This window comes from Brachyistius frenatus, unplaced genomic scaffold, assembly GCF_029030835.1.
Source record: "Brachyistius frenatus isolate BFR_SWC_R1_liver_20210118 unplaced genomic scaffold, ASM2903083v1 Contig_2, whole genome shotgun sequence".
Taxonomy (NCBI): domain Eukaryota; kingdom Metazoa; phylum Chordata; class Actinopteri; family Embiotocidae; genus Brachyistius; species Brachyistius frenatus.
In genome coordinates, this window is record NW_027210601.1 from 8,874,569 (window position 1) to 8,894,526 (window position 19,958).

Consider the following 19,958-nt stretch of genomic DNA (forward strand, 5'->3'; position numbering starts at 1 on the left):
AAATGTACATTTAGACTGCGTCTCTGAGTATCAGAGTCTGAGGTGAAATATCTGATTATTTTGGTGCCTTTTGGTCGTTGCTGTAATGTATATGAGATCACCAAAAATGAAAACCATTTCAAATAAGAAGAAAAGACAGCTCAGAAAAAAACATAAAACCACTAAATTTAAAATTTAAACACAAGCATTAAAGCAAGAAGTGCCATTCACTGAGGGCTTTTAGGAGGAAAAGTAGGAGGAACAGTGGTTTAAAAAACATTGAATCTGTCTGTGTAAAATTCCCACACTGGGTGTTTCAGACTTTGAAGGCCCTGAGAGCAAAAAGTCTGTGTCACCTTTAGTCTCAAACTGAGACAGAGGAAGAGTTGGAAGAAGCTGCCCGAGGATCTTCAGCGCCTTTCTGGCTTGCAGGGGACCAAAAATTCAGCAATTTAGCTAATGTATGTGACTCAGACTTCCTGAGGGGAGAGAACAAGTACATCAATGCTATGGGGTGGGCTGAAGCCTTTTAATCATATCTGACAAGTAAATGGGAGTGGAATGCATCAGGGGAAAGTTCTGCCCTTCTCTTGGTCATATATTTTAAATGGTGCCACTTTTTCTTCTTTTTTTTTGCATTTCTCTCTTCTGAACAGTTCCTGACCTAGTGTTCCACCCAGAGGCTCTCAAACACTCAGTATTTCATTTCTTTAGGAAACTTGATTGTAATGCAGATCCCTTTTGTTCATGCAGTCTTTTTTGTCAAAGTGTTCGTCAAGAAATTAAGTCCTCAAAATAAAATGCAAAACTGATGAAACACCAAATATTAGAGGGCATGATAAACATGACATATACATAATCCCATTAATAAGTGGATGGCAGTGGGAGGACTTGATTTACAGATCCTTTACAACAGCGTAAAAATACTACATATGTACATAAGTACAAGTCCTGCATTCAAAATCCTACTTGAATAAAAGTACAGTAGTATTTCTAGTTAAATTTACATGATTCCACAGAGAAATGTCCCCTGTGACTGATTTATTGACATATGTGACATGATTAGATTATCAATGCAGATGCAACAATGTACATGCGGCATGTTACTGCTGAGGTTAAGGTAGTTTCAGCTGCCCAACCAAGAGGTCTTGCCCCCTTTACAGGGTCGGAAGGTGAATCTGACTGTGAGATAATAATGGTGTAGGAACAGAAAAAAAAGTTATGATTGCACTGAAATATTTGCATCGAACAATTATTAAGATGATATGGGACCACGAACAACAAAATGAATGCTGCAAGAGCTTGCTGGAAACTGCTAAGACTTTGCCTGAAGCTGCTGAATGTGCTGTTGCTGCCTCTGCTTTGCACTGTTCACACTTGTACTTCAAGCGATAGAAAGACCGGAAGATACTTCCTACAAGGGTCTCTGTACACCATTATATACAGTACATGGTCCTCTGCTCCCACCGTCAGGCAATTAACAGGAACTGAAGTTACACTTCATCTCAGCCAACAGTCTTTACCTCTAAGTTGGCTGGTGACCTTGTATCTTTGCTTTGTTTTTAGCTCATTTTATGGGAGGATTATATTAGCAGATAAAACCTTTAAATGGTCACAATGAATGAATACGTGGTTGTTATCACCAGGACTGATTTTGGTGAGAAGAAAATTAACTAACTGAAAATGTTATCAATTCATAATTTTTTTTAGCATCCTTTTGCCTCGGACATTTTTGTCCTCTAAATTACAAAGTGTAATGTTATTTCAAAGTGATGCACAAGGGTAAAAAGCATAAAAATTTGAAAAAGTTCAGGTAAACACATGTTCTGAGATAGTTGGGAAAGATCAGCGTGATATTTTTAACTCATTGATGTTTTGTAAATGGCCACATAGTGGTATTATTGTATAGGTTTAGTCAATGTGACGCACCATGGCCCAGTTCTCTGCCAAGTTTCACTTCTACTACTCTGACAGCTCTGTAAACTCTGATGTCAGTGTAAGAATTCTTTAATTGTCATTGCACAAAGTACAATGACATTGAGGTCCAAATATGCAAAACAGCATTCACACTTATAAAGATTCAAACAAATGTAGTGCAAAATCTGCTTTTGCACTAAATATTCATGTGCCTCAACACTTGAGTAAAGGTTCTTAGTTACTCTACTTTCCATCACTGAAAATTGATCAATTTCATTTAGGACTTTCGGATGATAACCTTTAATACAAACAATTTTTGTTGTCTAGTGGTTTCCTGCATGCCAATACTATCAAATACAATTTAAAACAGATTTATAAACAGGTCAAATAATAAAGTAGGACAGCAAAAAAAAAAAAAATATATATATATATATATATATAAAAGAAACAAGATTACAGTGCATCTGGAAAGTATTTACAGCACTTCACTTTTTCCACATTTTGTTATGTTACAGCTTTATTCCAAAATGGATTAAATAAAAAAAAAATGTTCCTCAATATTCTACACACAACATCCCATAATGATAACGTGAAAAAAAAAATGAAAAAAAAAATCACATGTACATAAGTATTCACAGCCTTTGCCATCACACTCAAAATGTATCTCAGGTGCATCCTGTTTCCACTGATCATCCTTGAGATGTTTCTACAACTTGATTGGAGTCCACCTGTGGTAAATTCAGTTGATTGGACATGATTTGGAAAGACACACACTGTCTACATATAAAGGTCCCACAGTTGACAGTGCATGTCAGAGCACAAACCAAGCCATGAAGTCCAAGACCAAGAACCTGATGGTCACTCTGACAGAGCTCCAGCGTTGCTCAGTGAAGAGAGGAGAACCTTCCAGAAGGACAACCATCTCTGCAGCACTCCATCAAGCAGGCCTGTATGGTAGAGTGGCCAGACGGAAGCCACTCCTCAGTAAAAGGCACATGACAGCCCACCTGGAGTTTACCAAAAGGCACCTGAAGGACTGTCAGACCATGAGAAACAAAATTCTCTGGTCTGATGAAACAAAGATTGAACTCTTTGGTCTGAATGCCAAGCGTCATGTTTGGAGGAAACCAGGCACCGCTCATCACCTGGCCAATACCATCTCTACGGTGAAGCATGGTGGTGGCAGCATCATGCTGTGGGGATGTTTTTCAGCGGCAGGAACTGGGAGACTAGTCAGGATGGAGGGAAAGATAAATGCAGCAATGTACAGAGACATCCTTGATGAAAACCTGCTCCAGAGCGCTCTGGACCTCAGACTGGGGCGAAGGTTCATCTTCCAACAGGACAACGACCCGAAGCACACAGCCAAGATAACAAAGGAGTGGCTTCAGGACAACTCTGTGAATGTCCTTGAGAGGCCCAGGCAGAGCCCAGACTTGAACCCGATTGAACATCTCTGGAGAGATCTGAAAATGGCTGTTCACCGACGCTCCCCATCCAACCTGATGGAGCTTGAGAGGTCCTGCAAAGAAGAATGGGAGGAACTGCCCAAGAATAGGTGTGCCAAGCTTGTAGCATCATACTCAAAAAGACTTGAGGCTGTAATTGCTGCCAAAGGTGCTTCAACAAAGTATTGAGCAAAGGCTGTGAATACTTATGTACGTGATATATTTTCATTCTTTATTTTTACTAGATTTGCAAAAATTTTAAACAAACTTTTTTCACATTATCATCATGGGGTATTGTGTGTCGAATTTTGAGGAAAAAAATGAATTTAATAAATTTTGGAATAAAGCTGTAACATAACAAAATGTGGAAAAAGTGAAGCGCTGTGAATACTTTCCGGATGCACTGTAATAACTTTAAGTCTGGGTCATTCATATCATTCAGAAGACCGATCATATAACATATGAGTTTTCTTGAGTTTCTAACAGCATCTAACTTTGAAATTGCTTGTATCTTCAGATGATGCAGATGGTGGATCATGACACATGACAGTCCATTTCATGGCCACTGATGAGGCCTAAAAGGGTTAGGTCATCTGCGAACATAAACCATCTGACAGACAGGAAGCAAAAGATGCAGTTAGTTGGTGTGCAGGGAGTTGAGTCGGGGAGAGGTACAGTGAAGACAGGTGGGGTCACGCTGGATACAGGAAGTCTAATAATATCCCATTAAAGATTTATGAAGTGATGTTCAGCTGGGAAATTTGCCCACAGAGCACTTCCAGGATGATGGTGATGGTGCTCAATTCACAGCGACTGTATATTCCACATATAATATCCTGATGGCAGAGTCACGGAGGTTATGGGAGTCCGCAGACAAATTATAGGCCCATATTGACACAGCAGACACTTCAGTCTGCAGGCCAACTGCAGGGGGTCAAGGAGTGAGGCTGTGATGCATGTGTTGGAAGAAAAACTCTGAGTTTCAAGGACTTCATTAAGACTGAGGTCAGTGTCACTGGCCCGAACTCAGAAGCAGATAAGCTTGACTGTCTGCAGCGCAGAAATGATTCATTAGTACAGTAAAGCAGGTTTGGATGTCATGCAGGGACAAACAGTCCTGGTTAAATGTCAAAGTGACTGGTGTACAAATACAAACAAATTGCTGCTTCACAGCGCTAACATTATTTCACAGCCAGAGATGAGGCATAAAAGAGCTCACACATGCGCTTTTATATCTGATATATTTTCCTGCCCTAAGGTTATGTGAGATAAATTGATGTTTGCTGTTGAATCATTTTAGCCCGAGGCAACCTCCTGTATTGACAAGGTTATTATCTCACTGTGACTGTTTAATACACAACACTGTAAAATTCTTACATGTGGGAAATGTAAGCAGATGGTGCATTTATACCCTTAGATTTTAACGGAGAACATGTTAAAAAAAAAAAAAAAAAAAAAAAAAAAGTAGGTGGAGCAGTACAATAGGAAGGGCTGAATAATGATCTGGGACAGTAATAGAGTCACAGAGAGTTCTTGCTGCTGATAGTCTTAAATGGATCCTTTTTTAGATGTCATGTGGTAAAAACGGACTCTAATGTCTCGTGTGACTCTGAGGTATTTGAAACTGTTGACCATTTTAACTGTTTGGTCATTGATGAACCTGTGGTTTATAGATTTGTTCCAGCTGTTCAGCTGTCAGCCGTGATCGTATAGTGGTTAGTACTCTGCGTTGTGGCCGCAGCAACCCCGGTTCGAATCCGGGTCACGGCAGTTTTATTTCTAAGGGGCAAACTGTGTATCTCCATCATCCATGGTTGTCAGAGCTGAGAAGATGAGAATACTGTGGACTTAAACGCTAATTCATTACTTTCATGATGCAAATCCTACCCTCCAACTGTTTCAGGGCGATGTGAATTGAACTATGTGGTCATTCGCGAGGATGTTGAGCTCTTGTGTCCACTCCAATTAGCTTTATCAGTGAGTACAGGCTGAATAGGGCTGAGGGAAATTCATTTCTGTGTAATGCAGTGAAGTTAAACAATATCGTCTAAAATGACCATAAGTTTGAATCAACATCTCTGAAGCTAAACACTGACACTTGCAGGAAACGTATTATTACTTTTTTTTTAAAGTAGGCTAATAAAACGGTCTCAATATGTTTGAAGTCACAAGGAAATGTCACTTTCAGATTTAGATGAATCTCCGGTAAAAAAAACAAAAAAAACAAACATGATTAAGTGGGTCCAAGGCAAATAGCCAGCCGTGATCGTATAGTGGTTAGTACTCTGCGTTGTGGCCGCAGCAACCCCGGTTCGAATCCGGGTCACGGCAGTCCCTTTTTAAAAGACATGAACGTATAACCCACCTCAAGTGTCCATGAAAGTAGTCCCAGCATGCATTTTTAAGAAGGTAAATCATTGGGTATTGATCCCAGTAAACCTAACCTTCTCTATGAATGTTGCTTCACTCCCCTGAATGTGTTCATATGCTTTTAGACGTGAAGAATGTTTTTATTCTAACGCAGTGTTTTTATCGTACCAATTATAGTTAAATGTTTTGTCAAACCTTGTTACAATCAGCAAAAAGCGCAGGTCCACACATTTTCTGCATCTGACCGATCGGTATGACGTATATGTAGCCTATTTGACCGAGTATGTCATATTTAAATACATCATTAAATTTGCTTTTGATTAAAAGTCCTAATAACTCCACGTAACATGATCGTTTTTATGTCCAAATCGATGTCCACACACCTGTCTTTATAAATCTGATTTCATAGCCACAAGTGCCTAAGTGACATAAAGTCTCGCGTTACTTCTCCCAAATCTCGTCAAAGAAACCAACCAGGAAACGAATGGCGGAAGTAGATACACATCGTGCCTTCATTTAAAACAAAATTGGACATAGCTGTTTGTTTGTTTGTTTGTTTTCTTGGAAAGGAGGGGCCAGCCGAGTCGACAGCAGATGTCTTGTTGAGCCGCAACGAGTGGACGGGTTTGAAGAGACGATGTCGGTAAAGTGAGCGGACGGATGGCCAGCCTGTGATCCAGCAGAGTGTGTCCTGTCAACGACAGCCTGCTCGATAAAACACCGGTAAGGTTTGACGTTAGCGGCTGAATTTTACTTTTATTATAAGCCTCAACCTGTGAGGGGGGGAAAACCCTGTTAATTTGGCAGCACCGATACGGTAGATATCACGAACCATCCGCGAACAAACCTTTCAGATGGTGACTCGTAAAACCTGAGAAGAAACATATGGACAACTTGACAGCAAGTGTTTCAGCGTTTGAGTTAAATTAACTCATTTTGGCGGGAAATTACCACCAGAAGTGTCTTTTTAACGCAACCTTAAGAGACAAATGAATGAATCCGTGTTTCATCTCCGCCGGTAAGTGTTCGCAGTAATTCGGGTGCTTTGGAAGAGCAGCTCCAAAAAAAAAAATAAAAAAATAAATAAATCTCCTGCGTAAATAAGTTTCCTTTCAATGTCAGACCCTGACTGACTGCATCCTGTTTAATGTAAGGAAAGAGGATTTGCATTGCACCTTCCACAGATAGACCATCAAAGCGCTTTAACAGCTGAACAATTAGGATCACATCAACATCAAACAAAGGGAGACAGATACCAGAACATGCACAAAAGTTCTTACCACAGCTGGGTACAAAAAAAGAAATGGAGTAGCTGTACGTACAGGCTAACCAACAGCTTCTCTAAATGGAAACCTTTTCAGCTGTCTCTTACAAATGAGGAAGAACAAATTGTGGCTTGGCCAGTTTATAGTCCCTTTTGACACAGAAAGAGACAAAATAAGTACCCTCCTCCGTCTAATCCTCCTCCCGTGATGGCTCGTTTCCAGACGTATGGCCCCACCGCCCGGCTAGCTGAAGGAGACGACGACGACGACGACACACCGCCAGCGTCATGTTTCTGAAGACATCGTTCACCACCCTGGTTGTGGGGGTGTTCGCCGTCTACGTGCTGCACACCTGCTGGGTGATGTACGGCATCGTGTACACCAAACCCTGCGACAGCCCCAAAGGTGACAACTGCATCACGCCCTTCCTGGGAGGGAACCCCAAACTGCAGGTCAGTTATGTGGACGGACGGACGGACGCTCTCGCGTCGTCCGTTTGGTTCGATGAGCAGCGTAGGAGCCGTTGCCAGAATATGTAAACACTAATACCTGTGACGTCTCTCTACTTTGTTTTTTGTTTTTTAGTTGAGTATCTACACTGCACTGCAGTCAAATGCAGAGAGCGGGCACACGCTGATCCACACAGAGGAGAACTTTGATGTCAACAGCAAGTTTGAGAGGTTGGTGGGACTCGCAGGTTTTAGTGGGGAAAGTGAATTGATTCTGTCTTCAAATCTTCATTCAAATCAAAAATTTTAAACCAGCAGATGCTGCACCTCTATAGAAACAACATAACCATGGGAAGAAGTAGGGAGAGCTCAACAATGTCTGTTGGTCTCAGCAGAGTCGTTAAAGACTTCCCAGCTGTGCTGAAGAGAGCAACATTTAGTTTTATTTGCAGTCTGATTTGTGCAAATGGTTTAATTTTGTCAACATTTTTAATGTGACATGTAGACTAAAGTAATATTGGTGAAATATCACTAAGTGATGGCCTAAGGTCTGAATTTGAAAACCCGATGATAATTTCTGTTTTTACAGTTTCTGGGTAATAAATAAATATAACACATATTAGTGATGTGATATATATATATATACATAGAGAGAGAGATATAGATATATATATATATAAAAACACGCCTTTCAAACCTGCTGGCGGGTCGTAGCTCTCAGAGGGTTAAACATCTAAATTTTGATTCTCACTCCATCTTCTTCTCTCTTTCCTCCAGGATCGTCAATGTCTCCCTCCCGAAGAAAACCCGTAACAATGGCACTTTATATGCACTAATATTTGTCCACCAAGCGGGCGTCAGTCCGTGGCACGATCCAAAACAGGTCCACTTCGTGGCTCAGCTCACCACATACATGGTCCCTAAACTGCCTGAAATCTCTCTGATATCTCTGGAGGATCAGACACAGGTATTAAGTGGTAAACGGTTTTTGAGTTTTTCCTGTCGTTATTCCTCTGCTACTGTAAAATCGTTCCTTTTTCATTTCTTAACTGCAGAACATGTACGGCAGATGCATCAACCAATACACAGAATGTGATACCTTCGTTCCTTTTGCATCTCCCATAATTCTCTGATCTTATCAATATAGACTCAGAGGAGTTTGGCTTCTTCTCATTGAGTTTTAATTTGAGAGTTCACGCGCGTGTCTGATCACACAGGGTCCGAAAGAGCAAGCCCAGAAGAAGAAAAAGCGTGATGCAGCAAGAAGTGGAGCCACTTCTATATCAGATCACCCGGTTTCCCACTGGCGCTCCCGCCTAACACTCAACATTGTCAGCGACCACTTCCTGTTCGACAAAGAATCCCTCCCCAGTGATGTGCACAGATACCTCAATGTGTAAGACCATGGATACTCAAACACAGAGAAACACTGTCAGAGAGCAGTCTGGCTATGTGTGAACAGAAAAAACTACAAGGGATATTGAACACGGTGGATACACGCATCAAAAGGCATCAGAAAAGTATTTTGTTTGTTTATGTTTCAGATTCCCGAATGGGAAGAAGATGGTGTATCTTCCTCTGTTATTTGTCGACGAGCTCAGCAACCGGGTCAAGGACCTTGTTGTAAGTTTATATTATGCAATACGCTGCAACTGCCTGTCAGCTAGACCCAGTGGCAGATTTTCAAAGAAACTCTATCTTCTGTTATTCACTTTATTTTCCAACTGAACATGCTTGGAGAATATTGAATAAGGGTGACCCAGACCCAGGTCACATTTAAAGTGTATGAGGCCACAACATCAGTGTGTTACTGAATTCTCTGTCTGTCTGTGTGTGTGTACAGGAGATCAACAGTAGCTCCGCGGAGCTCCCTCTGACAATCTCCTACGACGCCATCTCTCTGGGGCGACTTAGATTCTGGATCCACATGCAAGATGCTGTTTACTCTCTGCAGCAGTTCGGTATGCTCGCATGCGCGCTCTCTCTCTCTCTCTCTCTCTTTCTCTCTCTCTCTCTCTCTCATTCCGCTATATCTCTCTCTGGCTCACACTTAGACACACACACACACAAACGCATCACTCTAATAATGTGTTTTATGTTTCGCAGGTTTCACAGAAAAGGATGCTGATGAGATCAAAGGGATCTTTGTGGATACCAACTTGTACTTCCTGGCTCTGACCTTCTTTGTAGCTGCCTTCCATGTGAGTTGGACTGTAGAGTTTTAGAATATACTGCATGAAGTCAAATGTAATGGCACAGAAATTCTGAATACTAATTGCTGCAGGAACTGTAGTAGTTAAGGGTTGTGTATTTATTTGCTCTGCATGTGTAATCCTTTGGTGCAAACTGTTACCTTCTTGGGGCTTAAAGGCTTTAAACTCCTGTCATGTCTGTTACTTTTTGCAGCTCCTGTTTGACTTCCTGGCCTTCAAAAATGACATCAGCTTCTGGAAGCAGAAGAAAAGCATGGTGGGAATGTCCAGCAAAGCAGGTGGGTCACTTCACAGCAATGGCTTTATGCTCTCATCCGCCCCGTCAATGCAACGTTTATACACCGAAAAACGCAACACGGTGAACACTAAGGAAAGTCTGGAGATTCAATTGCACACAACCATTTTCTTGTGACGAGGTAAATAGTTAATGTACAATACAGTATGTAACCGTCAGCCTGTAATAACCCTTTGGAAAAATGTGTGAAACAAGTGAGTCTACAAGACACCCGACACACACAGATGTACCTGTGTGTGTTCAGAGTGAATTTGGACTGCCAGGTGGCCAGATGTTACATTCTGCTTCCCTCTGCTCACTTGGGTGTTGCTGTTAAGCAAAGAGAGCAATATTTCACCCAAAGCAGTTTAAGCAAAAGAATAATATTCTTGTAGCTCTGCCACTTCCACTGATACTTGATTTTTGGATATTTAGAGAAGAAACTAGAAAATACACTGGAATGGACACATTCATCAGTATTCTGAACCAAATGTTTGTTCTTCAGAGTCACTAACATTGGACAGAACTGCTCCTGAATGAAATGTTGTTTTTTTGTGTGTTTTAGTGCTGTGGCGATGTTTCAGCACCATCGTGATTTTCCTGTATTTGTTCGACGAGCAGACAAGCCTGCTCGTCCTCATACCTGCCGGGGTCGGCTCTATCATTGAAGTGAGTGTACATTTATCTCACACAAACCTATAGTAAATACAATGCTAACTACATATAGTGGGGGAAAAAAATGCTTATTTTCCAAATTAATGCGTTCCATGAAAACAAAATGAGATCATTTATCTTCACTATAGAACATTGTTTAGTTTTGTTCCATGTAAAAGTTTTGTATAAAAAAAAAAACCGATTTGCCTTTTCGGCTGTTCAGCCTTTTCCTGAATTAATGGCTCTTTTGACTCATTATTGTTTAAAAATGTAAGAAGTTAAAGTATTTCGGACTATTTACATACCTACATGCCTACAGAGACAGTTTCCCACGAGCGACTACAAAAATATATTTGGCTTAATGATAGTGAGACAGACTTCACCTTGTCTGAATGTACAGCAGTTGTAACAAAGTAAAAGTGATTGTAAATGTAGGTCAAATCAATGCAGAGTATAATTTTTAGATTAATGTGTGATACTTGTTTTAATACATGTGTTGATGTTTCGGTTGTAGGTATGGAAAGTGAAGAAGGCCTTGAAGATTCAGGTTTTCTGGAAAGGAGGCAAACCAACATTCCTGGTGTGTGTGTGTGTGTGTGTGGAGCGGGGGGGGGGGTATTTACTAGTAGTGTGGACATTTCTTGATCAGAGGATGCGACGTGACACAATGCAGTGACAGAACTTAATAGCCCAGTGTTTACCAAACAGAAGCTATATACGGTTGGCCCGATCACTCAGTTTCAACTTAAACTAAATCTGACATCAGAATCTTAACTTACTTTCACACTAACTAACACACACCTGTCTGAGTTGTGTGCGCTGTAGTTACTGAGTGGGGACTAGAGGCATCTCAGCTGGATAGCTAGTGTCTATCAATAGCCTGTATGTCAGGTGTCTGGGGAAGTTTTGTAAATTCTAGCATCTACTGATAGTTTATATTTCAGGAATTTAGTGGATATCTGGAAATTGTAGCTACAAAAAAAAAAACCCACTCTTCTTCTATAAACTTCATCGAGATGGCTTGCAATCGAATCGTTGACAATTGAATTATAAGCGAAACATGAGGCCAGTGAAGACTCACACCTCTGGTATTTACCCCCGCAGTGTAAAAGAATAAATCTAGCCTACACTGCATAAATTAAAACCCTGAACTGCCATGTGGACTATTAGTGCCATTTTTCTTTAACTCCGGTATGTGGCTTTCTCTCTGCAGGTTTTCCTGCCTGCTGCTGTAATAACGCTTTGTACTAAATTACTGTCGCTAGCTATGGCCATGTTTTACAAATAAATTAAACCTTTTTTTTTTTTTCCCCCTTCCTGGTCAGATAATATATCTGTAATAGAAAAAAATAATTGGCCTTGTTATAAATATAAGCTGATCATGCTACATTGGGCAGTTCTAATGAACAGATATATTGTGTAATTGTCAGTGCGACCACAGCATTTTGCCTTCATTCCAGGAGCACTGACCTCACAGCTGCACAGATAAAGGCAATGTGTGTGTTAATGTGTGTTTGCTTTCTGTGACCCAGTTCGGAAAATTAGACGAATCGGAGAGGAGAACAGAAGAATACGATACTCTGGTGAGACACGACGGACTCGCACATGCACAGACAATCCAGCACAAATAACAATAGTTTGTAACATGAGCTCAGTTCTAATCGTCACATTCTTTGTACTTTCTGAAGGCCATGAAATATCTCTCATACCTGCTTTACCCACTGTGTATTGGAGGAGCAGTGTATGCGCTGATATTCCTGCGATATAAGAGGTCTGAGTCTAGAAATAACACCAACACTATGTTTGAAAATCCCATGATACTGATTTATTTTGTCTTACCAGTCATTACTTATTTTATTGTACGCGTTTCTGTTTCAGTTGGTACTCGTGGTTGATCAACAGCTTGGTGAATGGTGAGCCGTTTTATACACTGAGCACAAAGATAACCAGTGTATTGACTGGATCAGTCACTTGTGCCATTGATTAAAAGTTAAGTCTTGTTTACATTATCATAATAATCACTGTAAACTCTCGTTTTATCTTCACTGTTGCAGGTGTGTACGCCTTCGGTTTCCTCTTCATGCTTCCTCAACTATTTGTCAACTTCAAGGTGAGTTTTCACTTTAAGACGAGGAACAAGGAATGTTGTGAAGTTGCATCATGTTCCTTGAAAAATTCCACAACAGCATTGCATTTGATTTTCTCTTCTCATCTTGTAAATATCTTAAACATATTTTGCTGTTCTTTATGCGACAGCTGAAATCTGTGGCCCACCTGCCCTGGAAGGCCTTCATGTATAAGGTCAGAACTAATTTCCTCTCCAATAATGAACTTATATATTTATTAACATGGTGCAGCAAATAGATTGTGTTCTGATTCAGAGAGCTGTTGTGCTGTAAAACAGTGATGTTCAGCTCTTTCTTTCACAGTTTGTAGTGTTAGCTGGCTGTTAAATTTATTTACATTTATTTATATTTTTATTTGTGAAATTAGATCTAAACTGAAAATACTTTTAGCCGTGTAGATATTTTCAGATGATTTCATTTGCAGGAGTTACTCAATATCCTTTTCGGTGATGAGTGTATTTTTTTCCTTTTGTTATGAGAATATTAATTGAAATTGATTGATTGTTACCAGGCATTTAATACCTTCATCGACGATGTGTTTGCCTTCATCATCACCATGCCGACGTCTCACCGACTGGCCTGTTTCAGAGATGATGTGGTGTTTCTAATCTACCTTTACCAGAGATGGTATACATACCCCACACACACACACACACACACACACATCACCAACACAACAGTTTTGTAACCTCTAACTCTCTGCTCCCTCAGGCTCTACCCAGTGGACAAAACGAGAGTCAATGAATATGGAGTTTCGTACGATGAAAAACCCAAGAGGAAAACTCACAAGGAGTAGAAAGAAAGGATGTACTATTGACTTTAACGATCTGGTATCTGTGGGTAATGTCTGGTGTCCACTGATCTTAACTGGTATCAACTAAGCTGAGCTTCATGCTCCAGAGGAAATTGTTTATGTTTTTGGCCAGTTAGTTGTAAACAGGATAAAGCGGGTATAGATAATGGATGAATGGATAGTTGTAAACAGACCATTACAGTACATTAACATGCCCATGGTTTTTGACTTTGTCATCCTGTCCTAAAGTGTTGAAAGGGGCTTTAATGTGTTTGTGATTGGCGTGAATGACCTGCACCCTGAGCACAACCTGAATCCGCAGCAGGTCCGACACTGCTCATTCCTGATATGACAGGGTACCCTGATGACTACCGTAACTTTCCTATAGTAGATATTTGTGGCAACTTTAAGGCTTTTCTGCCATAAAATCTGCCCTTCCTCTTTTGTAACAAACAGTCACCAATTGGTTGTCTGATGAAACGATTCCATCCTGTTAATATCACGTCATATATTCGTTTTGGTTTCCTGCTTGTACATTTGCAAATACTAGAGTAAAATATGATTGATTACATTGGTTGGGACTCGCCGTTTAAGGGATAAAGAAGAAGTCAAAAGGGATTTTTATCATTTTAAACATTTTTACATTCACTAATTTCAGTTAACTGACATTTTGTGGAGAGATTCTGCTTTGAGAAACCAATCCATGTCCAAAAGTGGTTCAACAAGAGCTGCTTTGCTCATCGGATAGGCTTCATTCATCGAGACAACATAATCCAGGAGCTAGTTGTACACCTGCTCAGTTCAATCTGGGTTCAATTACCCAGAACAATGGACTTTGGCAAACCGTGAAGCATTCAAATGTGTTTACTGTTTCAGGCACTTGTGTATTATCATTCAATAAGCACCATGTCTGATATTTCAGAGCTCTCAGATAATCAAGTTCCTATTGTAATCACGGCTTAGGTGCTGAAGTGAACACTATTTACAAGTCAGTAACTGGTAATTACAGGAACTCCATTATAGCATAAAAACTGCATTAATCAAAGGAGGGCTGTAGAAAAGCTTAAGTGGACGCATTGTTAGCCCTGTCAAATGCGCCTTTCTAGAAATTATATGAAGTTATGCAAATTTCTTTGAACATCTCTCACTGAGGTGGCTGTTAAAAATGTCGCTCTTGGAAAAGTTTAATTCTGGGTCATCTTGCAGAATGACCCTGTTTAACCATCCTTTTAATTTACTGTATGTGCTTAAAAATGTCTGAGCCTGGAATCATGTAAAAAAAACTAGTTAGAAATTTCATACATATAAAAGAAATTTTTACAAGATTCCAATTTGTTGCCACGGTGATGGCAACAAATTGCCTAAATATTATAGAATCTTGAGTTGCAGCAGAGGCAGGATAGAGGGGTGTGATTTGTTGCCGTGGAGACACTATGAATTGCCTGAACATTCCAGAATGTAAAGCTTGAAAGTTCCGGAATTTGTGAAGTTGAATTGTTGTTAATTTTCTTCTTTTTTTTTTTTTTTCCTGCTCTGTCCACATGTTTAATGATTCTTTATTTTATGACACTGTAACACAGAAGGGTACCACTAACGGCTATGCTGTCTTTTCCATCCATTTTAGTTTTGGAGTTTTACCTGCTGGAGTATTTTTTACCTATCAAGGCCAAGAAAATATGATAGTGCCAAATGTGAAATGATTCTTCGAACTGTTTGTGAGCTTAGTACGTTCACCATAAATGGTCGATCTCATGGTTTTAAACAGACTCTGACATTGTGGGGGGGGGAAACAGTAATGGTAACAGTTGAGGAAAGTATTACAACATTGGGATTTACACCGTCACATTTAGATTTCTATGCCAGAGTTCTAATGTTATATGTTATATTGAAAGACTCTACTTGGATTCAACCTACTCCATTTTCAGATATCTGGATATATTAGGTCTGTCTACAAAGATCCAGCACATACTTTCTGTTCCTGGGTAAATGTAGACAAATCTGCCAGATATTTGCCTTGAAATTGTTTTACCTATTGTAATGTTTGTGTTTCGGATTAAAATAAAAATGGCTGATGCAACATTTTCTTCTATACAGTCTACAGAGTTTTGTGTGTAAATGATAACGGGTGCAGGAACCAAAGAAGCACAGATGTAGACTTCAATTTATAAACATGTGCACCATTTGTACACACCCAGGTTTTTTTTGCTGCATACTGCTAACTAGTATTTACCTTCAGTCTCATCTGTTCAGAGATTATTGTGATATTATGTTATATTTTATGCACATGTACTATTTGTTCTCATATTTCTCAATGCTGGTTAATCACAATGAGGTTTTGTGTTTTATTAGATTTAAAAGTTAAGAATGTTACCACAAAATACAAGGTTTACATAGAAGGTTTTCATTGAAACTGTACAAATTTAAGATACTTGTGATTTACTGGAGAATTTCCATTTGATGCTACTTTTCTTCTTTAACTTCTTTAACGACATTTCAGAGGGGAAAATTGTACTTTCTGCTCCACTACATTTATTAGACATCATCAATTACTTTTTAGATGAAAATGTTGTACACTAGATAATACAACAAGCTTTTTAAAATATAACACATTGTAAAAGATTAAATCATTGGTTCCAACCTTTTGGCCTTCTTATGTATTACAAAAATCTGAGGAGTTGAGGTCATATTTGAGATGTCTGAGTTGTTAACAGTTCCACCAAATAGATTTTTCCTTCTAAACTTCTCACATGGTTTCCTTTCAATACAATTTTCAAATGATTCATTAGCTTACCAAAAATCAAAGATTAGACAACAACAACAACAAAATCCAAAAGCTGAAAACGTGTGTATCAGAACTTTCCTCTCCCAGTTATCATCTCACAACCCCTTAGATTTATCAGCAGCAACAACAGTAGCGTCCTACTTACACACTGTTGCTTCAATACTAACAATAGTCAGGCCATACATGACATATAAGCCACAGGGACCAAAGCAGTACCTTTACACCATTACTTTAATGACATTTTGCTAATGGCACTTGCATACTTTTTTTAGGATTTTTTTTTTTATGCGGGACTTTTACATTTAATGGAGTATTTTTCATTGCTGTATTTATAGCTTTACCTCAGTAAATACTATAATAAATACTACAGAACTTGTATTTCAACTCATGACATTCATATTTGAAGAAAAGAAAAAAGAAAGCAGGAGTTGTCAGTCCTGATCTGACCCGAAAAACTACCACACGTTTCGTGCGTGATGACGTCAGAGACACGCATCCCTGACGCACAGTATATAGTCCGAGCTCCCGCCCTCCTCCTTCCCTTTTCCGCTGTTGGGAGTCAACGTGCCTAAAGTGCTTGGTTCTTCACTCGAAGCTAAGGCCCACAATCCGGCGACTAGCACCGTCAAATTTAGGCATCCGACACCACAAGTATAAAATCTAACATCTACAATGGCCTCCGTGTCTGAGCTCGCCTGCATTTACTCTGCTCTGATCCTCCACGACGATGAAGTCACCGTCACCGTAAGTGTCCCGGTTTATTCCCCCTCCCCCCGACAGCTCGGGACAGCAGCTCCTCATGGGACCTTCTGCAACGCTGTGCTGGTGGTGTCCACCTAAATTTAGAAAACGACCACAGTAACTACTTCATTGTTTTACTGCGATGTGAATACGTCTGTTGAAATGTGAATGTTGACGTGTGGGCGCGCAAAGTACCGGCTGATATGGCGCCATGCTGGTTTCTAACGCTAAGGCCACGGTTTTTTTCTTCCCCCCCCCCATCAGGGCAGCTCAGGTCCGCAAGCGCTGGTTGAAACGGTACTTTTCAATGGGTACAATTCGTTGCTATTCGCCACAAGTCTCAAACACCGGCTCCACTGTTTAGATGTGTTATTCTCTCGCTGACAAGCTGACGCTAAGCTAATGTGACTCCACAGCAGGACATCGTTTCCTGTATTTTCGGAGGGTGACGTCACCTGCACGTGTAACCACGGTTCGCTAACTTTGTTTGCTGTGTGTCAAGTCATTGTAATATATTAGTTGGTTGTCCTGACACGTGGACGCGGCATCGTTTTTAATAAACGATCCATCATAACGAGAAAGGTTACAGTAAATCATTGTTCTTGCTTTGCAATCAATTTCTCATTTGATGATTATTTAATAGTCAATTAGGTGTCCAGGGGAAGTGTCAAATGTGTTTTTGTTGAGGTTGTGTAGTCTTATCCAAAGAGTTTAAAACTATTTGAGAAAGCGCAACAAGAGAATGTTTTGATGGAGCAGTCTGGGGTTTAAACACAACACACAATGATCCACTGTCTAATGCGAATATTTGCATGGGGAAAAAAAAAATCCCACAAGATGAGGTCAAAACCTAGTTTGTGGCCTTACTAGATGTGAAAAGTTATGGGGCTTTTAATTTGAAACAAATACAGGAAGTTGTAGATTTCAGTTTACTAACAGTAACTTTGATTGGTCAGTCAGTGGCGGGACATTCACCCAAAAACTGACAATGTTCTTCAGAATCAATACACACAAGAAAACAAAATATTGCAATACTCAAGTGTACCAATGATATAATTACTTGGTAGATAAAGACGACCGTTTCTGTGTTGTTCTACTGTTGGAAGGATAAATGTAGTAACAACCTGTCTTGTGTCTGTAGGAGGACAAGCTGAATGCCCTGATCAAGGCTGCTGGAGTCACTGTGGAGCCCTTCTGGCCCAGTCTGTTTGCCAAGGTAAGAGGACAACACACTGTTGTCGATGCTTTTCAGCTTGTGTGCCATAATGATCAGGAGCGGTTTTATCTTTTGTACTGAAACCCAATGAGAGGTGCAGCATGTGTTGAAACCAGGAAGCTTTTGAGATCATTCTGAGCTGCTTTCCACGTAGCTGTGTCTTTTATCGGCACTGTTTGATCAGAATATCAGAAACCCTGGTGCAGTTCATTGGCAGAGACGCTGTCTTCCTGTTGCCATCAAATACAACTAGATTTCTGTTGAACATGGAGGACTCTGCTGAACAGTTCAAATGTTTTACATCAATGGGCCTTTTTTGCACGACACCCAGCCGCATCAGCGCAATTTGCACTATGTGCAATTGCACCATTGTTTTAGGTGTATATATGCGTTCATTTCTATCCTGTAAATATGTCTATTTATGTCTGTCTGTTTTGTTTTGCTGAGAGCGAACCTAAAACCGGAGTCAAATTCCTCGTATGTGTCAACATACATGGCCAAGAAAGCGATTCTGAGGACCAGCTCCTGTATTTGGGATCCCAGTCATAATTTCTGATTGAACTGCCCGGTTTTACGCTCAATTGGCCATTACAGGGAGAGAAAAAAATATATATACGCGATTAAAATTGCCTGCAAACAACAGTGTAAATCATACGTCGAGTCATAATTGAGATCCATTTGTTCAACCCTTTGTGGACTTTACGACCACAATTTCCTCAAAGTAAGATAACCGATATCTACATTAAAAACATTAGTGTTGGTGTTGTGCTATATGTAGTTTGGTCTGTGCGATCCTCACCACTGACCTGTGAATGTTGTCACTTTTTAAGGCTCTGTCCAGCATCGACATCGGCAGTCTGATCTGCAACGTTGGAGCCGGAGGCGGAGCTCCCGCTGCTGGAGCCCCCGCTGCTGGAGCTGCTGCCACTACTGGTGACGCCCCAGGTATCTGGCAAACACCGTTTTAAATTGAAAGTTTAGAAAGGCGTAACATTCAGCAACACTAAAATGGCTTCGACATAACGGTAATATAAATAATATGACTAGTCTCAGACGCAGTTCTCCTACCTATAAATAAAAAAAGCTCTCGTACTTTAGTACTTATCTGCTTAAGGTCTTTAAACAATCTACAGATTTTAAGTTTTAAGCATTAGCATTTTTTTTTAAGAGTAAATGGCTTTACTGCATAGGCTACCGTGTGTACTGTACATATTTAATTCTAACTATATCTTATTTACCTCTACAGCCAAGGAGGAGGAGAAGAAAGAGGAGAAGAAGGAGGAGTCTGAGGAGTCGGACGACGACATGGGTTTCGGTCTCTTTGATTAAAACAGTTGTTTTTTTAAGAAAACAATAAAAGTACAAAAACGGCTTGTTTGCCTGATAAATTTCTGCCTCTGTATACATCTTAGTGGTTACATTACCAACATCTCACAAACACTACACTTGATATACAATTTTAAGGGGCTGAGATAACTTTACATTGCAGCTTTTTGTAACGGTCGAACTTCACCGACGTTGATATGGAGTAACCCGTAGTGGGCCATAGAGGAGTATAGCCAGAATTTCGGATCAAACATGGAAACCAATGAACAATGTTAATGTGGTAAGATTGGCATCGGTGCTAGAGCGTTGAAAATGAACGGTAAAATGAAATGAATAAGCGTATGACTGCTTCTCAGGTGTGGTTCACTTGCAATACGTTTGTAAGATGGACAACTACACCTCCAC

At 40.1% G+C, this 19,958-nt stretch overlaps 2 protein-coding genes and 2 non-coding genes across 5 annotated transcripts; all 4 read left to right on the top strand.

Moving 5' to 3' along the window:
• Positions 1-5,042: 5,042 nt before the first annotated feature.
• On the top strand, positions 5,043-5,114 carry trnah-gug (transfer RNA histidin (anticodon GUG)). Its single transcript has one exon. It is a non-coding gene; the product is annotated as a tRNA-His (tRNA).
• A 489-nt stretch (positions 5,115-5,603) lies between these two features.
• trnah-gug (transfer RNA histidin (anticodon GUG)) lies at positions 5,604-5,675 on the top strand. Its single transcript has one exon. It is a non-coding gene; the product is annotated as a tRNA-His (tRNA).
• A 507-nt stretch (positions 5,676-6,182) lies between these two features.
• Positions 6,183-15,577, top strand: clptm1l (CLPTM1 like). 2 transcript variants are annotated; one of them, XM_069697955.1, is made up of 18 exons: positions 6,183-6,437; positions 7,202-7,431; positions 7,565-7,659; positions 8,206-8,395; positions 8,646-8,824; positions 8,973-9,051; positions 9,272-9,389; positions 9,535-9,629; positions 9,835-9,919; positions 10,481-10,584; positions 11,084-11,149; positions 12,102-12,152; positions 12,258-12,340; positions 12,448-12,482; positions 12,624-12,679; positions 12,826-12,870; positions 13,207-13,322; positions 13,407-15,577. In XM_069697955.1, the coding sequence occupies exons 2-18, from the start codon at positions 7,267-7,269 to the stop codon at positions 13,489-13,491; spliced, it is 1,647 nt and encodes a 548-aa protein (XP_069554056.1). In that variant the 5' UTR covers positions 6,183-6,437; positions 7,202-7,266; the 3' UTR covers positions 13,492-15,577. The 2 variants fall into 2 exon arrangements, with proteins under 2 accessions (XP_069554056.1, XP_069554063.1); XM_069697962.1 differs by having other exon boundaries at positions 6,183-6,385.
• Positions 15,578-16,803: 1,226 nt separating this feature from the next.
• Positions 16,804-19,598, top strand: rplp1 (ribosomal protein lateral stalk subunit P1). The gene is made up of 4 exons (XM_069697975.1): positions 16,804-17,014; positions 18,153-18,227; positions 19,058-19,172; positions 19,474-19,598. The coding sequence occupies exons 1-4, from the start codon at positions 16,943-16,945 to the stop codon at positions 19,554-19,556; spliced, it is 345 nt and encodes a 114-aa protein (XP_069554076.1). The 5' UTR covers positions 16,804-16,942; the 3' UTR covers positions 19,557-19,598.
• The last annotated feature ends 360 nt before the right edge of the window (positions 19,599-19,958 follow it).

Excerpts from the sequence above, each read along its gene's own strand:
- clptm1l (XM_069697955.1), top strand. The coding sequence starts at position 7,267 with ATGTTTCTGAAGACATCGTTCACCACCCTGGTTGTGGGGGTGTTCGCC. Across the intron at positions 10,585-11,083 it reads GGGTCGGCTCTATCATTGAA|GTATGGAAAGTGAAGAAGGC; the intron begins GTGAGTGTACAT and ends TTTCGGTTGTAG. Across the intron at positions 12,341-12,447 it reads ATATTCCTGCGATATAAGAG|TTGGTACTCGTGGTTGATCA; the intron begins GTCTGAGTCTAG and ends TTTCTGTTTCAG.
- rplp1 (XM_069697975.1), top strand. The coding sequence starts at position 16,943 with ATGGCCTCCGTGTCTGAGCTCGCCTGCATTTACTCTGCTCTGATCCTC. Across the intron at positions 17,015-18,152 it reads ACGATGAAGTCACCGTCACC|GAGGACAAGCTGAATGCCCT; the intron begins GTAAGTGTCCCG and ends TTGTGTCTGTAG. Across the intron at positions 19,173-19,473 it reads CACTACTGGTGACGCCCCAG|CCAAGGAGGAGGAGAAGAAA; the intron begins GTATCTGGCAAA and ends TTACCTCTACAG.